The sequence below is a fragment of the Oncorhynchus keta genome, chromosome 12, assembly GCF_023373465.1.
Source record: "Oncorhynchus keta strain PuntledgeMale-10-30-2019 chromosome 12, Oket_V2, whole genome shotgun sequence".
NCBI lineage: Eukaryota > Metazoa > Chordata > Actinopteri > Salmoniformes > Salmonidae > Oncorhynchus > Oncorhynchus keta.
In genome coordinates this window covers 30,670,040-30,690,235 of record NC_068432.1, presented here as the reverse complement: position 1 = coordinate 30,690,235, position 20,196 = coordinate 30,670,040, and the positions used below count along the sequence as shown (strand labels likewise).

Sequence of the window (20,196 nt, the reverse complement as noted above, 5' to 3'; positions counted from 1 at the left end):
TGTGTTGTTGCAATTAAATAATTCCTACTGACCAAGTGCCCGCCAGCTTACTATTTTCTGTTCTGGTAGAACAGCTACAAAAGTATTTAGCTCTTTGAGGATTTATATTTACAAAGCCGTGTTGCTTATCATGGGGCTCAGCATCAATTTCACTAGAGGGCCTCGGAGCTGATGCTTGAGCACCCGCGAGATCCTCACAGCGTTTACATATGACTGACGGGAGCTCCACCCAATCAGAGTTCCTTGTATAGTATTTTAGACCAATATATTTACTTGACATTGTGTAGGGGGCGGTAGTTATGCATTCCCGGTTAAGGAACCGCTACATTCAACAGTGGCGGCGGCATCCAAACGGTCAGGAATCAAAGAGGGGTGTACTCTTTCATGCCAAAGACATTATCTGACTTCATTCGGTATTTGTATTTTATTTTGAGAAAAACAATGCTATCCAAGGTGTAGCAATTTGGAATCTGTGTTCGAGCACTTCACTACGGGTATGTAACTAACCAAGCACATATTACCTAGCTAGCAAGCTGGCTAACGTTAGCTGGCTAGCTAACTTAGCTGTTATTTACCAACACAGACCGAGCAAGCAAACTTGCCCGCTAGTTGAGTTACTTGCAAGATAGCAGTGTAATTAAGTTATCATGCAGTATTATAGTTAGCAGAAAACAGCAATTCATTTGCAAGCCTGCTCGCTAGCTGGTTTAGTTATCGTTCGTTAGCTAACAAACCAGATGTTGTTGGCTAGTTAAGTTCTCTCCAGCTAAACTAACGTTATTTATTTTATTGAACCATTATTTAACTTGGCATATATTAGCTATATTACGTTCCAGCAAAGATTCGTAATCACATTTTCATTGGCTATTTACTCAAAATTTGTGAGATGCTGTGAATCGATTCATGGTCTGTCTCGGTCTTGTAGGTCTGTAGACGTTGCGACCAAAGCAGGGAGATGGAGGTGGGCTCAGTGGTACAGGAGGACATTATTTTCCGAGGAGTAGGGTTTGCTGTGAAGATCGAGCTAGAAGAAGGATTGCTAATAGTCGAGATATCTGATGCAATGACAGCTGACCAGTGGAGGGGAGAGTTTGATCCAGCATGTAAGTGAAGTATTGTTAAATTACAATGAATTTATATGGACATTGTAGACATGACTATGTATGGTCTTATCATGTTTTCATTGTGTTCCAGACATCGAAGACCTCACTCGCAAAACAGGCAACTTCAAGCAATTTCCCGTCTTCTGCAGCATGTTGGAATCTGCTGTTAGTAATGTGAGTCTGTGAAGCATTAAAGGAAGCTAAAACATGTATGATTTAAGTGTTGTGATTATAATGCATTATTTTTCTTCAGACTAGTGAGTCTGTTACCCTTGACCTCTTGACCTATGCTGACCTGGAGCTCCTGCGGAACCGTAAAGCTGGGGTTGTTGGTCGTCCACGTGCCCAACAGCAATCTCCTAACCTCAGTGCCAAAAGATACCTCATCCTTATCTACACTGTTGAATTTGACAGGTGTGTATATATATATATGTATATGTGTGTGTGTGTGTGTGTGTATATATATATAATGTATATATATGTGTGTATGTATATGTAGTATGTATGTATGTGTATGTGTATATGTATGTATATGTATGTATGTATATGTATATGTATGTATGTATGTGTATATGTATGTATGTATGTGTATATGTATATGTATGTATGTATGTATGTGTATATGTATGTATGTGTATGTATGTATGTATATGTATGTATGTGTGTATATATATGTATGTATGTGTGTGTATATATGTGTATATGTATACATATGTATATACATATGTATATGTATATATGTGTGGGGGCACAGGTTAGTCGGGGTAATATTTACATGTAGCTAGAGGTAATGTGACTATGCATACATAATAAACAGAGTAGCAGCAGTGTAAAAGGGGGGGGCAATGCAAATAGTCCACGTAGACATTTGATTAGCTGTTCAGGTGTCTTATGGCTTGGGGGTAGAAGCTGTTAAGAAGCCTTTTGGACCTAGACTTGGCGCTCCGGGTATCGCTTTCCGTGCGGTAACAGAGAGAACAGTCTATGACCATTGTTAGGGTCTCCCTCTGACACTGCCTGGTATAGAGGTCCTGGATGGCATGAAGCTTGGCCCCAGTTAGGTACTGGGCCATACGCACTACCTTATGTAGTGCCTTGCGGTCGGAGGCCGAGCTTTTGCCATACCTGGCAGTGATGCAACCAGTCAGGATGGTGCAGCTGTAAAACTTTGAAGATCTGAGGACCCATGCCAAATATTTTCAGTCTCCTGAGGAGGAATAGGCTTTGTTGTGCCCTCTTCACAATTGTCTTGGTGTGTTTGAACCATGATAGTTTGTTGGTGGTGGAAACCAAGGAACTTGAAGCTCTCAACCTGCTCCACTACAGCCCCGTCGGTGAGAATGGGTGTGTGCTTGGTCCTCATTTTCCTGTAGTCCACAATCATCTCCTTTGTCTTGATCACCTTGACGGAGAGGATGTTATCCTGGAACCACATGGCCAGGTCTCTGACCTCCTCCCTATAGGCTGTCTCATCATTGTCTATGATCGGTCCTACCACTGTGTCGTTGGCAAACTTAATGATGTGTTGGAGTCATTCCTGGCCATGCAGTCATGGGTGAACAGGGAGTACAAGAGGGAACTGAGTATGCATCCCTGAAGGGCCTCTGTGTTGAGGATCAGCGTGGCACCTGGGGACAGGAAGTCTAGGATCCAGTTGCAGAGGGAGGTGTTTAGTCCCAGGGTCCTTAGCTTAGTGATGAGCTTTGAGGGCACTGTGGTGTTGAATGCTGAGCTGTGATCAATGAATAGCATCCTCACGTAGGTGTTTCTCTTGTCCAGGTGTGAAAGGGCAGTGTCATCTGTGGATCTGTTGGTAATGGTTTTGATGTGAGCCAGGACCAGCCTTTCAAAGCACTTCATGGCTACAGATGAGTGCTATGGGTTGGTAGTCATTTATGCAGGTTAGCTTAGTGTTCTTGGGCACAGGGACTATGGTGGTCTGTTTGAAACATGTTGGTATTACAGACTCAAGACAGGGAGAGGTTGAAAATGTTAGTGAAGACACTTGCCAGTTGGTCAGCGCATGCTCGTCCTGGTAATTCGTCTGGCCCTGTGTCCTTGTGAATGTTGACCTGTTTAATGGTCTTACTCACATTGGCTGTGGAGAGCGTGATCACAGTCTTCTGGGACAGCTGATGCTCTCATGCTTGCTTCAGTGTTGCTTGCTTCGAAGTGAGCATACAAGTAATTTAGCTCATCTGGTAGGCTCGTGTCACTGGGCAGCTTGCGGCTGTGCTTCCCTTTTGTAGTCTGTAATAGTTTCCAAGCCCTGCCGCATCCGACGTGCGTCAGAGCCGGTGTAGTACGATTCAGTCTTAGTCCTGTATTGGTGCTTTGCCTGTTTGATGGTTCGTCGGAGGGCATAGCGGGATTTCTTATAAGTGTCCGGGCTAGAGGCCCGCTCCTTGAAAGTGGCAGCTCTAGCCTTTAGCTCAGTGCGGTTTGTCATGGGAAGAGAGTCTGCGGATTCTTTCAAACAACACTTCATCATAAGATTTGCAAAGATGAAGCAATCAACATCACCAAGAATGGTTGAGTTGAAAGCTTAACAAACATAGCCGGGTCTCTGCTTTTATAGAGAAAATACATACAACCCCTTTCTGTATATGTGGCTGTCAGCAGATAGTGTGTAAAAGGTCATTAGTTAGCACATTCGCAACAGTAAAATGTTATAATGTGCTCCTTTCTGTAAGTTTTCATACATGTGACTTTCTGTAGATAGTAAACCCAGGGGATGTCACCCAAGCGGGCCTTAGCTATATGCCCAGTCTTATTACTAAGTTTCACAAAGACAAGTTTGTATCAGGTTGGAAAAACACTAGCATAAAATGACACAATTCTTTAAACAGTAAAATACGGGATAGCATGACTAATTATGTAATTTTCCACGATAGGATGTTGCCTGTAATCTATGGCTTCTGGTTGGGGTATGTACGTACGGTTACTGTGGGGACGACGTCATCTATGCACTTATTGATGCAGCCAGTGACTGATGTGGTGTACTCCTCAATGCAATCGGAAGAATCCCAGAACATATTCCAGTCTGTGCTAGTAAAACAGTCCTGTAGCTTAGCATCTGCATCATCTGACCACTTCTGTATTGAGCGAGTCACTGGTGCTTCTTGCTTTAGCTTTTGCTTGTGAGCAGGAATCGGGAGGATAGAATTATGGTCAGATTTGCCAAATGGAGGGCAAGGGAGAGCTTTGTACGTGTCTGTGTGTGGAGTAAAAGTGGTGTAGTTTTTTTCCCCCCTCTGGTTGCACATTTAACATGCTGGTAGAAATGAGTTAAAACAGATTTGTTTCCCTGCATTAAAGTCCCCGGCCACTAGGAGCACCGCCTGTGGATGAGCGTTTTCCTGTTTGCTTTTGGACTTATAAATCTCATTGAATGCGGTCTTAGTGCCAGTATCGGTTTGTGGTGGTAAATAGACAGCTACAAAAAATAAATAGTTGGTAAATAATGTGGTCTACAACTTAAAATAATTAAAATAAATGTTTTAATGCAACTAGGCGAGTCATTTAAGAACAAATTCGTATTTACCGTGACTGCCTACACTGGTCAAATCCGGACGATGCTTGGCCAATTGTGATACAACCTGGATTAGAACCAGTGTATCTGTAGTGACGCCTCAAGCACTGAGATGCAGTGCCTTAGACTGCTGTGCCACTCGGGAGCCCATTATGTGATTACCTCAGACGAGCAAAAGCTCGAGACTTCGTTGATATTAGATTTCGTGCACCAGCTGTTGTTTACAAATATACACAGACCTTGTTTTACCGGAGGCAGCTGTTCTATCTTGTCAATGGACCGAAAACCCAGCTAGCTGTATGTTATCCATGTAGTCGTTCAGTCACGACTCTGTGAAACAAGATATTACCGTTTTTAATGTCCCGTTGGTAGGATATTTGTGATCGTAGCTCGTCCATTTTGTTATCCAAAGATTGTACGTTGGCTAATAGGACTGATAGTAGAGGCAGGTTACCCACTCGCCGTCGGATTCGTACAAGGCATCAGCATTCTATTGTCCCTCTAATCACTCTGACATCAATGGAATTGTAATCGAAAATCTAATCAAACACTTCATAAGAGCTCATGTTGCGCAATATTTCTATTGGTTATGCAATTGTGCAATAATCCCATCAGGATCCCATCAGTTTTCTATAGGCTAGGCCTACTATATTTATTTCTCAACTTTCCTAATATTAAGCACATTGCTTATATTTACAACAGGAGTATAACATACCTGGCTGGCATGAAAATGAACATGTGAAAAGCTTCCTCCATTTGCTATTTAAGTGCATAGATGACATGTATTTTTTTTCCTGCTGCCCCTGTTTCGAGACAGCTGCATGATAATGGTCCATTCGAAATAAAAACAATTGTCACATATTATTTAGTATATGTAAAGGTAATATTAAATCAAGAATAGTCTGATGGGGGACAGTATTAGCCTATCATTTGTGAATTCTATATTATCATGATGAATGGTGCCCAACATCAGAAACAATGCTTTTTTTTGCAACTTTTTCGAATCATAGTCGCACACTTAATGTAGCCTAGCCCCCTATATGTTTTGATACGGTTTGTATCACATCTAAAGTGACCAAATAACTTCTTAAAATGAAGCACATTAATCTGCTTTACAAGTGGTGTAGAGCCTAACTGGCATACATAAGCATCATGTGAGTTTCAAGATTGGGGATGATCATTTTCACATAACGCACCATTATAATAAAAGCATTCCATGCATAATTGCATTTGCGGTCACTTTGGTAATGGTGTTTTCCGCTAATGGAACATTCTCGCTTCAAGCCTACTACCATGTGCGCATTGTTGAGCCTATAATGTGAAGACATAGCCTAATAGTTTATCAACATTTTAAGCTAAATATTCTGATCTGTTGCGATAGCCATATTATGTAAATGTGTTTTATTTTTATGCTAGTGGTTGTGAGATGCGATAGATCCCAAATTAATACAATTGTCCCAGACTGTTTGGAATATTTTATATCTTGCATAGAATATCTGACTTTTGTACTCTTGGGGATAGTAGATTTGACATTAAATCAAATGTTATTTGTTACATGCACCGAATATGACAGGATGACCTTACTGTGAAATGCTTAGTTAAAAGCGCTTAAGCAACAATGCAGTTCAAGAAATAGAGTTAAGAAAATATTGACTAAATAATGTAAAGTTAAATCTAAATAAAATAACAATAACAAGGCTATAAACAGGTGGTACCGAGTCAATGTGCGGGGGTTAGTCGAGGTAATTTGTACATGTAGGTAGGGGTACAGGGACTATGCATAGGCTAGTGATTTTGCTTTTGCTGTTCTTTAGGCCTACTCATCTTGTTGGCTGACGAAAAGTAAATATGGACAGTTCTTCCAATATCTTCAATATGCACCGATGTGGGACGAAACTTGTATTCTGTGAGAAAGACCCGATCATGTGATGGAGAGCCATGTGAGTGATAGGTATTTTGAAGCGCGCAGCACTCAGGGAGAAGGGCACAACTGCCACTGGCCGCAAAAGTCATGGATTTGTTTAGGGTGCGTTACAGCCACACGAAGGGGATGCCGCCGTGAAATTCTAGGCATTCTAGTCAAATTGTGAATGAATGGCTGATGTAGTGTTTACAGCCTGCGCAAAAAACAAAGCAGAGCTCATGCCTTTTCAAGCAACTTTTTTCAAATCATTATTAGTCACATCATGCAGCCTTACAATGTATTAAAAATTCAAACTTATAGCCCAATGTTTGTAGAACAACTAAAGTTACATTAATAACTCTAAATTAAGCATATATGAGTACCTATTTCTTTGTTAACTGCTCAACACAGAATTGGCGCATGTGCGCACTCCCTCAAATTGTTTGGAGAAAATGTCAATTTTATTTTATTCAGCTTTGTTCAATTGTGTTCTTCATACTATAAAATATGCGAAGCAAATTCGAAGAAAATCGTGTTTGCTAAATGTAGCCCACAGCTATTTGGAATAGCCAAATCAGGACCTAACTCAGAGTATTAGGACAACTCAGAGTATGTTCTTCTGAAATAGGCTACACTTTCTTCATATAATGATTCTTTAGACCTGTCTAAAATAAATAATGGATTTTTTGTGAAGGTGTAGGCTATATTATATGGATTAAATGTGGATATTCCATAGCTTATTGCCTGCAATTCTACATATTTTGTCATGGAGTGCAGAGGACATTATGCTGTTTTAAAATGCATTTTCTTGCAATTCTATACATTTTGCCATGTCTAATGTGTATTAATTTGATATTTGACTACAATCTATGGGCTTAAAAACTTAGCTAAAAACAGCTGTCGGGCTAGTGATCTGGACATTTCTGACAAGTTATAAATGGCTCTCTAAGGTATGCAATGACTGACATGACAAGAGGAAAACAATTTTGAAATTTCACCTTCTGCATTCCAATTTTCAGTGGTTTCCCCCTGGTTTGGAACCACTTCACTAGATGACTGACTGGGCGCGGGGTCTCCCCCACCATTGTAAAATAATATATATTGTCTACAGTTGATTTTGCCATGTTTATTCTATTACAGACACCTTAATGCATGCTTTAAAATTATATTATGTGAGCTAAACAACTTTTAAAATAATGAAATGCATGTACTTTAAATACTGTAGAATTCCATTCATTCCTATGGAGGACTGCTCCTTCTGGGGAGTGCCAATATGACCAACCTGTGGCTTCAAAGCCTCTGATTGGACAATACATAGCGTCAGCAATCCAGGGTTTACATAAATCATTATTTCCTATAGGATCCACTACCCCCTGCCTCTGCCCTACCATGGCAAGCCTGACCCTGCTGCCCTGCAGAAGGAGATCCGAGCCCTGAAGACTGAGCTAAACGCCCTTGCCAACCATGCAGGGCACAAACCAGCAGAGCCAGAGATACGCCGGCTACGGGCAGAGTAAATTATAATCTATTATTGTTCTTTAGACTCTTGGCCAAACTCAGGCTAGAGGTTAAGGGCCCTCACTTCTCTCTGTCTGTTGTCAGACTTGCCTTGGTGAGAGACGAGAAGGAGGCCCTGACCAAGGCTCTGGAGCGTCTGCAGATAGTGGGGACTGGCTCCACCCCTGGAGGAGGGGCTCGGGGGCTCAGAGAGGTGGTCAGGAGTTTAGAGGACCAGCTCCTCAGAGAGAGGGCCAAGAGTCAGCGCTCTGCCACCAAGAGGGGCCAGGAGCAGCGCCGCCTACTGGAGCAGGTTGGTCCTTGCTTGCATCCTATTTCAAGTAAGCATGTTGTCTGTAACTTTTATAACTTTAAATAATTCCGCATGACTGGCTTTGTGTTGATGGAAATAATGTAGCTAGTAACATAGATTCCTGCATACCATAACAAGTCCTTGTGTGCATGTCAAGACTTAGAAGTACTAATTTGTGTGCCATTATAAGTAGCATTGTTGGTGCAGATTCCTCTGTTAAGCTGGTAATGCAGACGTTTCCTGTCTCCTAGTTGGAGGAGCTAAGAGCATCGGAGCGAGCTCTCCGGATTCGCGTTAAGAGTTTGACCAATGAGCTGGCGTTGCTTAGGCGAGGGTTAGTCAATCTAAGCATGTATGTCTTTCCTTTTTCTTTTCTCTTTCACTCACTTTCCTACTGACTCACACACTCCTTATGATACTCTCTGCCTGTGGCTAATGTTGTATACTATGTGTGTCTAAAGTAGGTTGACCCCTGCCCTCTCTGGGCGCAGTGCCTCACGGGGTGATGGGGAGATCAGGCGCTCACTGTCCCGGGAGCGCAGTTTGGGACGTGTTGTGGTCAGGGCTCGCTCAGGGTCCAGGGAGAGGACAGAAGAGAGGGGTCGAAGGTCAGAAGGTCGTAGGGCAGACTCCTCAGGGCCCCGCTCGCATGTTTCCAGACCCTCACCTTCTCCCACAGGTATTACATTTTATTCTCTCTTTATTAGGCTTTGGAGATTAACGGTAATTTAGCTTCATTGCATTGTTTTTGACTTAGTATAAGTTTGGTAATGAAATGGATTCAATCAAAGTTGATGTAGCACCAAGTCTGAGTAAAGCTGTCAGAGCTTGACTCTGCTTGGTTTTTTACTCTGAGCTCCCAGTCAATCCTGTCGTTCCTATTTCCAGGTTCGCGAGCACCACGCTTCGACCCCACTGCATATATCCAGGACAGGCAGCGCCGACTGAGAGAGGGGGAGCTCAAAAAGTCAGACATCTCCCTCTAATCATTTAATTGTCATAACTATCTGCAGTCCAAGCTTGTGCCAATTATACCATGTATGTGAACACTGTTATAGTGATTTTCATCTGCTGAAATGCATTCAAGGATTTCAAATGGCAACCCATTTAGCTTAATGCTAATATAAAAACCAATACTGAGTGATACTTTGACTAATCACAACTTAACTTGGCCTCCTGTGTTCTCTCTCAGCCAGAGGAAGGTCCGGAGGGACATGCTAGCATCGCCTGTTCTGGAGAGGGGCCGATCTCGGTCCAGGGAGGCATATCCCCAGCTAACCAGGGCAGGCAGTGGGAGCAGAGGGAGGAGTTTATCAATAGAGAGTAGGAGGAGCAGACAGTCCTCTGTGAATTCATTGGTGGAGTTGGATGAGTTGACAATCGGGTGAGTTATTCTATAACTTGCATCTATATCATATGGTATTAAAGTTCAAACTGGGTTTGTTTGAGAAAATGGGAGATGTTCTGTTGCTTTACTGTGTGTCTCAGACAGTTTCTAATTTTGTTATGCGTTTCAGAGGAAGGAAGCAGACCTACAATGGTCCAACCATGGTGAGTGGGTGTTTTTATTTATTTTTTTTATTTTATTTTTTACAGCTGGTGATAGACCTTGACTAGTTGAGTGACAGTGACTTTTTTTTGTAGCCCAGAGGAGGAAATTTGACCAGGAAGCCCCATTGCAGCACTCCCACACGCAGGATACGATCAGACAAAGGTAACCAATCCATGCCCTACTCTCCAATATAAAGTGTAATCAGAGTCACTTAGCTAAAAAAAATTAATGTCTTTTTAATATGAGCCCTAGTAACATTCTGTGTGAGACCCTTGCTGAAACAAATAATTTAACATTGGCTGTGTACTGCTTGTCTTTTACCCAGAGGGCTCCATAGATGGGGCTGACCTGTCTGAGATCGATGCTCGGTTGCAGGCACTACAAGACTATATGAGGGACCTGAACACGGGGCACTAAAGCCATCAATTCTGCACACTCCCAGTCCGGACAATAGGTTCTGACGTGTTTCCTGTGCTGCAAACTGAGACCAAGGATTACAATCGGAGTCGACACTGACTAAACAAGACCACTGCACTACACCTATGATATTTTTGCACACAAGCAGACATTATCAACCGATAGGCTTATGCAAGTACAAACACGGATGCACACACAGCTTATTCTGTTGTCCTCTGGCAGACAGTGCCTGATCTGTGGATAAAGACACCACTGTGAAGGCTGTTAAGCCACAGTTTGTTGAATTTGAACTGAGTGACTGATTTTATACTATGGTTTTATAACTCATGCATTGTGTATGTTGTGACAGTAATACCCCATTTCCCTTTTTATAAAACAAGTGATTGATGAATGGAAAGTTTATTGTGATTTTATGTATTTGAGTCTGTAAATATTGTTACTTTTACTCAACGTATCTACTCTTAATCATCACTGCAGCAGCTTTTCCTCTTAGTTGTGTGAGTGAACTACGTGCAGTGTCCTCTCTGCAGTACAGTTAGTGTTGCTTGAATGGGCTGAAGGTTCCTCCTTAGGGCTTTACTCAAGGGGCAGCTGCCACTACAGCTGGCTGGGTCTCATTAACAGTGAACCTTCCAGGCCTGGACCCTTCCACTCCTGGGTGAGCAGCTGGAAGAGCTGCTTCCATTTACTACTGTAGGAGGATGACAATATTGAATGAAGTTGACGGGCCTTTTTCTGCTGTTTTTTGGACGGGAGTTTAAAAATAAATTATATACATATTCCTGCTCAAAAAAATAAAGGGAACACTAAAATAACACATCCTAGATCTGAATGAAATATTAAATAATTTTTTCTTTACATAGTTGAATGGTATGACAACAAAATCACACATTATCAATGGAAATCAAATTTATCAACCCATGGAGGTCTGGATTTGGAGTCACACTCAAAATTAAAGTGGAACACCACACTACAGGCTGATCCAACTTTGATGTAATGTCCTTAAAACAAGTCAAAATGAGGCTCAGTGTGTGTGGCCTCCACATGCCTGTATGACCTCCCTACAACGCCTGGGCATGCTCCTGATGAGGTGGCGGATGGTCTCCTGAGGGATCTCCTCCCAGACCTGGACTAAAGCATCCATGGAGCGAGACATGATGTCCCAGATGTGCTCAATTGGATTCAGGTCTGGGGAACGGGCGGGCCAATCCATAGCATCAATGTCTTCCTCTTGCAGGAACTGCTGACACACTCCAGCCACATGAGGTCTAGCATTGTCTTGCATTAGGAGGAACCCAGGGCCAACCGCACCAGCATATGGTCTCACAAGGGGTCTGAGGATCTCATCTCGGTACCTAATGGCAGTCAGGCTACCTCTGGCGAGCACATGGAGGGCTGTGCGGTCATGCTGGAGGATGTTGCAGGCAGCAGAACGTTCTCCACGGCGTCTCCAGACTGTCACGTCTGTCACATGCTCAGTGTGAACCTGTTTTCATCAGTAATGAGCACAGGGCGCCAGTGGCGAATTTGCCAATCTTGGTGTTCTCTGGCAAATGCCAAACGTCCTGCACGGTGTTGGGCTGTAAGCGCAACCCCCACCTGTGGACGTCGGGCCCTCGTACCACCCTCATGGAGTCTGTTTCTGACCGTTTGAGCAGACATGCACATTTATGGCCTGCTGGTGGTCATTTTGCAGGGCTCTGGCAGTGCTCCTCCTGCTCTTCCTTGCACAAAGGCGGAGGTAGCGGTCTTGCTGCTGTGTCGTTGCCTTCCTACGGCCTCCTCCACGTCTCCTGATGTACTGGCCTGTCTCCTTGTAGCGCCTCCATGCTCTGGACACTACACTGACAGACACAGCAAACCTTCATTCCACAGCTCACATTGATGTGTCATCCTGGATGAGCTGCAGTACCTGAGCCACTTGTGTGGGTTGTAGACTCCGTCTCATGCTACCACTAGAGTGAAAGCACCGCCAGCATTCAAAAGTGACCAAAACATCAGCCAGGAAGCATAGGAACTGAGAAGTAGTCTGTCCCCACCTGCAGAACCACTCCTTTATTGGGGGTGTCTTGCTAATTACCTATAATTTCCACCTGTTGTCTATTCCATTTGCACAACAGCATGTGAAATTTATTGTCAATCAGTGTTGCTTCCTAAGTGGACAGTTTGATTTCACAGAAGTGTGATTGACTTGGAGTTACATTGTGTTGTTTAAGTGTTCCCTTTATTTTTTTGAGGAGTGTGTATATTTGACCTCGACTGCTAATAAAATGTCAGATGCTTTCCACTTAACTAAATCACCATCTATCAGAAGTTGTTTCTTAGAGGATCATTCATAACTTTACACATTTAAACATTGAATGTCCTCTCTTTCAATGGGTTTTAGTTACGAATGCAAAATGCGGTGCTTGTGTAGCACGTGCTCAATACTTTATAACCATTTTTAACTAAAATGGCAATTCTCCAGAAAATAAAGGCAAGACTATTTCGTTATCATAAACTGAGCTACAGCCCCATGGCAAGACAGCCACTTATCGATGATTAACATGTGGCCAACGCAGTGTAGCTTATGGGCGGAGTTAACTGGGTCAACAGGGAGTGGCTAAAGAATAACTCATGTAAATCTCGCACCCCTATGTGGTGACGAAGAATTGTTGCCAGCATCTGGTTGAAAACATTTGGTCGCGGTTATAAAAATGTGAATGTGTTTGTTAATTAAAACATCGCAATATCTGCCTTATTACCCGTGCAAAAGGTAATGTAACAATAGGCCTGCTTAGGTGGTTAAACTGTTCTGGATGGTTCAAAGGGGCATAGAGTTGCTGAGATCAGCCAGGTTATTGTTTCCATTCGGAGATGAAATGCACGGTGGCTCTCTTTTCGTTTGGATTAGCTAGCAAACCTCGGCAGCAGCTAAATCAGGTGAGGCTGCACTCATTCACCGCTAAATTTCCGATGAGTATGACTAAAACCCAGTGACCACAGCTCATAGCCCGATGAGTATGGGGGAGATGAACCACAGTTACCCAAACGTATCGGGGGTTCCTTTATGGTCGGCAAACGGGAAGGCAGACTCTACAAAACATGCCGCTGATTTCCTCTCACATTGCGAAAACGCACACGAAAATGTTCCACAACTGGTGGTCAAACGTAATACAAGCCCATGCCCAATTGAATTGGAGTCCATCAGGGTTAGCGGGATCTCCGTTGGCTCTCATCCCGACGATGATTCGATTTGCTCTGACAGTGGGTTCGGAGGCTCCCCCGCATCACTTCTACTCAGAAAGTTGTCAAACGCCTCATCGTCTGGGTTGTCACCCGCCTCGTCTTTTGAAGAATACGAGGACGACCGCGGCTTTCCTGATGAGGTTCCCCGGGTGAGTGTGTGCGTGTTAACATTTGTGGAGTGCGCCCCTGTGATGGAGAGGGCCCAACCAATATTATGTTAATGATATCATACTCTATCAGCTGCCATATGATGGGACATATCAGCATGAGTCTGAAATAATGTAACATTCTGCTCAGGAAGATGCAGGTTTCATTAGATTATATGATTAGAACTAGCTTTGGCTCAACAGTTCTGCTAAATTTAGCCTAAACTATTGGAAATGAGGGCAACGTATGAGATTTCTCCAGTCCCGGTAAATTTCCACCTGTTGTGTCAGTACATCTTATGCCTTTTTTATTACTGTGACTGCAAAGGGAAAAGAAGTCCACAATGACACAGAAACTCGAAACACACTTGTGATCTGTCTCCTAGGTGCCCTCTCCTCATCCCTCTGTATCTACAGACCGAGGCTCAAAGCCTGTCACTGTATAGGCTGAGCTGGGGATAGGCTATTTGTATTTGTGCTACATAAGATTTTCTGGCATTAAAGAGTATTAGACTGATACAGAGATGATTACAGAATTTCACCCCTGGCAGCACCAGGGTGTTGCTTCATGTCTACTAGCCAACACTCCAGTGATATATAGTGAGTATTGTCTACATGAACTAAGGTTTTACACCCTCTCATTCACTAATACTACGCTGGCCTCTCCCTTGGCATCCATTGTTTATGGAGTTTATCTGCTCTGGCTGCCCACTATCCTACAGTTGACAACATGCAGGAGAGAGGGAATGGGTGATAGAAAAAATATGGACATAGATGTGTGGGGATATATTAGAGATTGGACAAAGATGGGACAATTTATTCTTTGAAATCTCATTGTATTTGTATAGAAAGAAAGTAGTCTACTTCTAGACAACTAAGTTTTGAAGAACAAAAAGGTTTGGTCAACTCCTTCAGGTGTATACTTACCTTGTAGTTTCAGATGTAGCTGCATGCCACTACACTAATGGAGAACAGATTGGGCAAGTATTTCCACATAAATGCATATCCTCATCTATACATACTGGGGGACATGTTTTAGAATATTGTCAAACTACAGAGACTTAGAGCAGAACAACAAACTCAACACTCGATACCATCTACTGCATCTTGCCTATGCCGTTCTGTACCATCACCCATTCATATATCTTCATGTACATATTCTTTATCCCTTTACACTTGTGTGTATAAGGTAGTAGTTTTGAAATTGTTAGATTACTCGTTGGTTATTACTGCATTGTCGGAACTAGAAGCACAAGCTTTTCGTTACACTCGCATTAACATCTGCTAACCATGTGTATGTGACAAATACATTTGATTTGAACACCCACTTTGCATACTCACTGTGGTACTTTAACGTGTGGGTGTGGTCTCACATTCACTACATCTTTGATCAAAACAAGTCCAGCAGCCTGTAAATGTTTGATGAATGTGTGCAGCTGTTGCAACAGCTATTAAAAATATTGTCGAGTCAGGCCATTACTGTTCCTGCTGGCTGATATGTGTTAATAGGTAGGTAATGTTAAACGTAGCACAGAGACCCTTTACTTGGCTATTCTTCCCGATTTCCCGACTTGGAAGACAACACTTCTTCTAAACGTCCATGTCTAGTTCATTTGAATTTAGAAAATGCTCCGTTATTAAAATCATTTTTTGGATTACTTTGTGGCACAAAACATTTATTTAATGTAATAATGGAGCATTTTCTAAATTCCAAGAACCCCCTGAAACTAGACATAGATGTTTAGCACGTGTTGTCTTCCAAGTTGGGAATTTTGTTAAGTAAAGGTTTGGTTGAAAATTCTCTGTGCTACACTTAACATTATCTACCTAACAACGCACATCGGCCAGCAGGAACGGTAATAATGGTCTGAGTAGGCAATATTTTTAATAGCTACTGTTGCGTAAGATTCCAGCCCAACCTCTCCAACATGTCTTGGCTCAGTCTAGTAGTCTGTCAATGGCTGTTTCCATAGAGACACTCAGCCATAGGTCAACAAGTTGTGTGACGGAGTCTGAAGTCTGAGGTTGTCTTTCTCATGACGGAGTCTCTCAGTGGAGTTACAAGGGAGTAGGACAGACCGAGAAGGAAATGTAAGCTAGAGGTGTTGCACTGTACGCTAAGGAATGGGGTTGTGAGGTGTAATTTGCAAGAATGCTTGCTCTTCCCATGCAGGGCGTCACATGGAAGAAACCTGGAAGTACAGGGACCTTGCCTCCCCTCTCCGTGCCCCCCAAGAAGCCACAGCCCTGGGTACAAGTGGTCGGACATGCAGGTTGGTTCTTTGTCGGGCAATCTTTAATTGGTCTTTTGCTGCCTTGATGGTTTTGTGAAGTTAGCATTTCTTACTGCTAATAAAAATGGCTGTGTAGTACCAAATGTGTTTTGAAAGTATAACATGCATAGTCTCCCTCCCCCCTCTTTCCCCCTTTTGTGGCTGGTGTGCCAGGGAGCTTCCATGCAGGGGACTATGGGATGCTGCTGAAGCGCTACACTGAGGGGGAGCAACAGTGCCTGCAGAGGCTGATGGAGGACTCTTTGAGGCCCTTCGTACCAGGCTACCACGGAGTGGTGCAGCAGGCTGAACAGGACTACAACATGATGGATGACCTGCTCACTCACTTCAACTCCCCCGCCATCATGGACTGCAAGATTGGCACCCGGTGTGTGACTGTGTGATTTAGAGACACTGGTTTACCCTGACCCAGATTAAACAAACCTCAAAAGTGTTCTTTTGAGTCCAGGAATAGGCTAACTGGCTCTGGGTGTGTTGTCTTGTGATGAGTATGTATATAATATTGAGCTGTCTGCTCTGTTAGGACATACCTGGAGGAGGAGCTGACGAAGGCTCGGGAGCGTCCACAGCCTCGTCAAGACATGTATGAGAAGATGGTGGACGTGGACCCAGAGGCCCCCACTGCAGAGGAGCAAGCCCTACAGGCAGTACTCAAGACCAGATACATGCAGTGGAGAGAAACCCTGAGTTCCACCACCACTCTGGGTTTCCGCATTGAGGGAATCAAGGCATGGACACACAGACACACAGACAGACAGACACACAGACAGACACACACACAGACAGACACACAGACAGACACACAGACAGACACACAGACAGACAGACAGACAGACAGACAGACAGACACAGACAGACACAGACAGACACAGACACAGACAGACACAGACAGACACAGACAGACACAGACAGACACAGACAGACAGACAGACACAGACAGACACAGACAGACACAGACAGACAGACAGACAGACAGACAGACAGACAGACAAATACAGGGAGACGAGATAAGTTGGTCAGATGTATTGATCCATTGTGTTTCTATGGCTTAAGTGCTGTATGACCGGAGCCAAGGCTGGTGAACGTTGGAAGAGAAATGACATCTTAGTAATTTAGCAGACAGTGGATTTATTTAAGATACTCTTTAAAGAAGTAGGGTTTCAGACGCTAGAAATATCTGAAATGAACTTAAATCATGCTTTTACATTTAATTTTAAAATTGATTTATTATTGAACCTTTATTTAACTAGGCAAGTCAGTTTAGAACATTCTTATTTACAATGACGGTATACCAAAAGACCTCCTGTGGGGCCGGGATTAAAAATATAGGACAAAACACGCATCATGACGAGAGAGACAACGCTACATAAAGAGAGACTTAAGACAACAACAATGCAAGGCAACAACATATGGTAGCAGCACAAAACATGGTACAAACATTAGTGGGCAATGCTTCCTCATACTATAGCCTGAACCATTAGTTGTCTACAATATTTTTTTCAATGCTTGAACATTTGAGTGAGAGAGAGAACTTCCCTCTTCCCACTTTTTCCCCTGCATAGTCCTATAGATAAGGAAGCAGGGATTGACTTTGAGGGTTGCCTGGTGCAAGTGAACTGAGCAAGTAGCCAGCAGCATACCACCCTGAATCCCACTGCTGGCTGGCCTCTGAAGTTATGCAGGATTGGTCTTCGATGGGAGACCAGATGCTGCTGGAAGTGGAGTTGGATGGCCAGTAGGAGGCACTCTTTCCTTTGGTCTAAAAACAATGTACCAATGCCCCAGGGCAATGATTGGTGCTGTCTTTCAGATGGGACATTAAACAGGTGTCTTGACCCTGTGGTTACTAAAGATACCATGGTGTCCCTGGTGTCCTGGCTAAATTCCCAATCTGGTCCTCATACCATCATGGCCACCTAATCAACCCGAGTTTCCAATTGGCTCATTCACCCCCCGTAACTAGTCCCCAGGTCTTTACTCTAAATGATTGTGTTCTCAGTTAACTTGCCTGGTAAAACAATAATAATAACAATTAACTGCTCTGAGGTAGCCCCAGTTGATTAAAAAAATACAACACAAAACTGCAAAGAATTCAACTAGGCCTAGCCTAAAACATATTTTTGGTTCATACCCATTGTTTTGTTTAAGTGAAAGACTGACAATTTCAGACTGCTTTGGGGTTTTCCCATTAGGCAGGTGATTTTTAAAACCGAAAACAACCATACTGCAAATAATTTCAATAACCTAGCATAGGACCTATACTGGGGCCCAAGTTTCATAGGAGCGTCTCACGCTTGGCAAATGTTGCGTGTCCAATGTCGCTAGCAGGTCAGTCAATTTAATTCATTTTTCTGTTTCCTCCCTGTTGTTTTAGGGCCTGAACAGTTATGGCATTTCTGTGTGTAATCAACTATTCCCAAATTTATGGGCAAGTGGCTATAGTCTTCGGGAACCCAACAAATATTCCTGACTTGCCCAATAGGCAAGTGCCTTTCAGACCTAAATGTACCTAAATTTAGTAAGGATGTTGCCAAAATATATTTTAAATTAAGGTGCCCACACGTGTCCTCCACCTGGTAAGTTGACCACTGTTCCAGGGGTTTTCAACTTCTTAATTGTTGCCCTAATAGTGGTAGTAATAGTATTTACTTTTCTTTACACAGTTTTTGTCTCTTCATTTGTGAGTTCTTTGCATTTCTGCATGGTGATGAATGACAAAGGGATTTGACCCAATCTTTATACCCCAGTGAAACGGGAAGCAGTGGAAGGCCAAAACAGTTCTTTAAAGGGAGATGTTTAGGGTTGCCAATCATTTAACAAATGTCTTTCTCTGAGCAATATTAGTATAATATAATTTCCAAATGTTTTGGAGCATGCAATATAGCATGGTATTTGTACTGTATGTATTTTGTAGTTGACATTTTCTACAACATTGTTAAATGCCTGTTTTAGAAGGCTGATGGTGTGTGCAACACAAACTTCAAAAGGACCAAGAGCAGAGAAGCGGTGAAGCAGGCACTGCAGGACTATGTGGATTGCAACGCTCTAATTGTGGTGAGTGTGTGTTGCTCTTAATCTTACCCCCGTCATCCCCCTTCCTCGTTCAGGATGACATTTCTCTTCATTTTCAGAAGGGATATCTAAGACGACTGAAGGAGCTTCGACTTGTGTTGGAGACATCTGACTTCTTCAGGACACACGAGGTAAGCTGTTTTGCACTGCTTTCACAGTATAATGCATGTCTTGATGCTGGTCTATGTTTGGAGACGTGCACACTAACATCTGTCTCTCTGCAGGTTGTGGGCAGCTCCCTGCTTTTTGTGCATGACAGTACAGGGAAGACTGGAGTATGGATGATTGATTTTGGGAAGACTGTTCCCCTGCCGCCTCCTCTCACCCTGGACCACCGCACCCCCTGGGAAGAGGGCAACCGAGAGGACGGGTACCTGTGGGGGCTGGACAACCTCATCGACGTCCTGACTGACATACTGCCTTACCAGACCTGAACCTCAATCTGACTGACAGAACCTCATCAAAACCAAAACACCCCCTCCCACCTGAACCATAACGTATCTGAATGGCCACGTCACGTTTCACCTTAGAGGGTTGGATAACCAAGAGACTGTTCACAAATTGGACTTGGATTCTGTGTTGGTGTTTTTAACCACCTCATTAATGACGTTAGGTACGAGTTTTTGTTTTTGTAAGATCGCTTTATAGATTAAAGAAAGCAATGAATTGACCTACATGACTTCAATGAGGGCCAGCCTACTTTCTGGTAGAGAATGCAGTGATGTGTTCTGAACCTATTGCCTGTAATAAAGCGTAGTGTGCTATGATAAACTGCTTCTAGTGGCTTTAATGTAATGTCAGCTGCATTCATATACCCCCCCCACCCCCCCTGAATTTAACATTTTGTTACATTACAGCCTTATTCTAAAATTGATTATATAAAATAAAGATATATACACACACACATACAGTTGAAGTCGGAAGTTTACATACACCTTCGCCAAATACATTTAAACCCAGTTTTTCACAATTCCTTACATTTAATCCGAGTACAAATTGCCTGTCTTCCGGCAGTTAGGATCACCACTTTGTTTTAAGAATGTGAAATGTCAGAATAATAGTATATTTATTTCAGCTTTTATTTCTTTCATCACATTCCCAGTGGGTCAGAAGTTTACATGCACTCAATTAGTATTTGG

General features: G+C 43.0%; 2 protein-coding genes across 6 annotated transcripts; both read left to right on the top strand.

The window, feature by feature from the left end:
* The first annotated feature begins 299 nt into the window (after positions 1-299).
* ccdc61 (coiled-coil domain containing 61) lies at positions 300-10,708 on the top strand. Of its 3 annotated transcripts, none has more exons than XM_035782556.2 (13): positions 300-494; positions 926-1,103; positions 1,195-1,277; positions 1,357-1,517; positions 7,899-8,051; positions 8,141-8,348; positions 8,600-8,682; positions 8,813-9,027; positions 9,237-9,315; positions 9,541-9,732; positions 9,866-9,899; positions 9,993-10,062; positions 10,226-10,708. In XM_035782556.2, the coding sequence occupies exons 2-13, from the start codon at positions 956-958 to the stop codon at positions 10,315-10,317; spliced, it is 1,518 nt and encodes a 505-aa protein (XP_035638449.1). In that variant the 5' UTR covers positions 300-494; positions 926-955; the 3' UTR covers positions 10,318-10,708. The 3 variants fall into 3 exon arrangements, with proteins under 3 accessions (XP_035638449.1, XP_035638448.1, XP_035638447.1); XM_035782555.2 differs by having other exon boundaries at positions 8,810-9,027; XM_035782554.2 differs by having other exon boundaries at positions 8,600-8,700; positions 8,810-9,027.
* Positions 10,709-12,886: 2,178 nt separating this feature from the next.
* Positions 12,887-19,961, top strand: LOC118391300 (inositol-trisphosphate 3-kinase C-like). Of its 3 annotated transcripts, none has more exons than XM_035782552.2 (7): positions 12,887-13,694; positions 15,865-15,964; positions 16,139-16,352; positions 16,509-16,713; positions 18,938-19,039; positions 19,131-19,188; positions 19,282-19,431. In XM_035782552.2, exons 1-6 carry the CDS (start codon positions 13,314-13,316, stop codon positions 19,167-19,169), a joined length of 1,041 nt encoding a protein of 346 aa, XP_035638445.1. In that variant the 5' UTR covers positions 12,887-13,313; the 3' UTR covers positions 19,170-19,188; positions 19,282-19,431. The 3 variants fall into 3 exon arrangements, with proteins under 3 accessions (XP_035638445.1, XP_035638444.1, XP_035638446.1); XM_035782551.2 differs by having other exon boundaries at positions 12,895-13,694; positions 19,117-19,188; positions 19,282-19,961; XM_035782553.2 differs by having other exon boundaries at positions 12,897-13,239; positions 19,117-19,188; positions 19,282-19,961.
* Positions 19,962-20,196: the final 235 nt, after the last annotated feature.

Coding starts and splice junctions, on each gene's coding strand:
- ccdc61 (XM_035782554.2), top strand. CDS start 956: ATGGAGGTGGGCTCAGTGGTACAGGAGGACATTATTTTCCGAGGAGTA. Junction 1,104..1,194: donor GGGAGAGTTTGATCCAGCAT/GTAAGTGAAGTA, acceptor ATTGTGTTCCAG/ACATCGAAGACCTCACTCGC. Junction 1,518..7,898: donor TACACTGTTGAATTTGACAG/GTGTGTATATAT, acceptor TATTTCCTATAG/GATCCACTACCCCCTGCCTC.
- LOC118391300 (XM_035782551.2), top strand. CDS start 13,314: ATGAGTATGGGGGAGATGAACCACAGTTACCCAAACGTATCGGGGGTT. Junction 13,695..15,864: donor TTCCTGATGAGGTTCCCCGG/GTGAGTGTGTGC, acceptor CTTCCCATGCAG/GGCGTCACATGGAAGAAACC. Junction 16,714..18,937: donor TCCGCATTGAGGGAATCAAG/GCATGGACACAC, acceptor TGCCTGTTTTAG/AAGGCTGATGGTGTGTGCAA.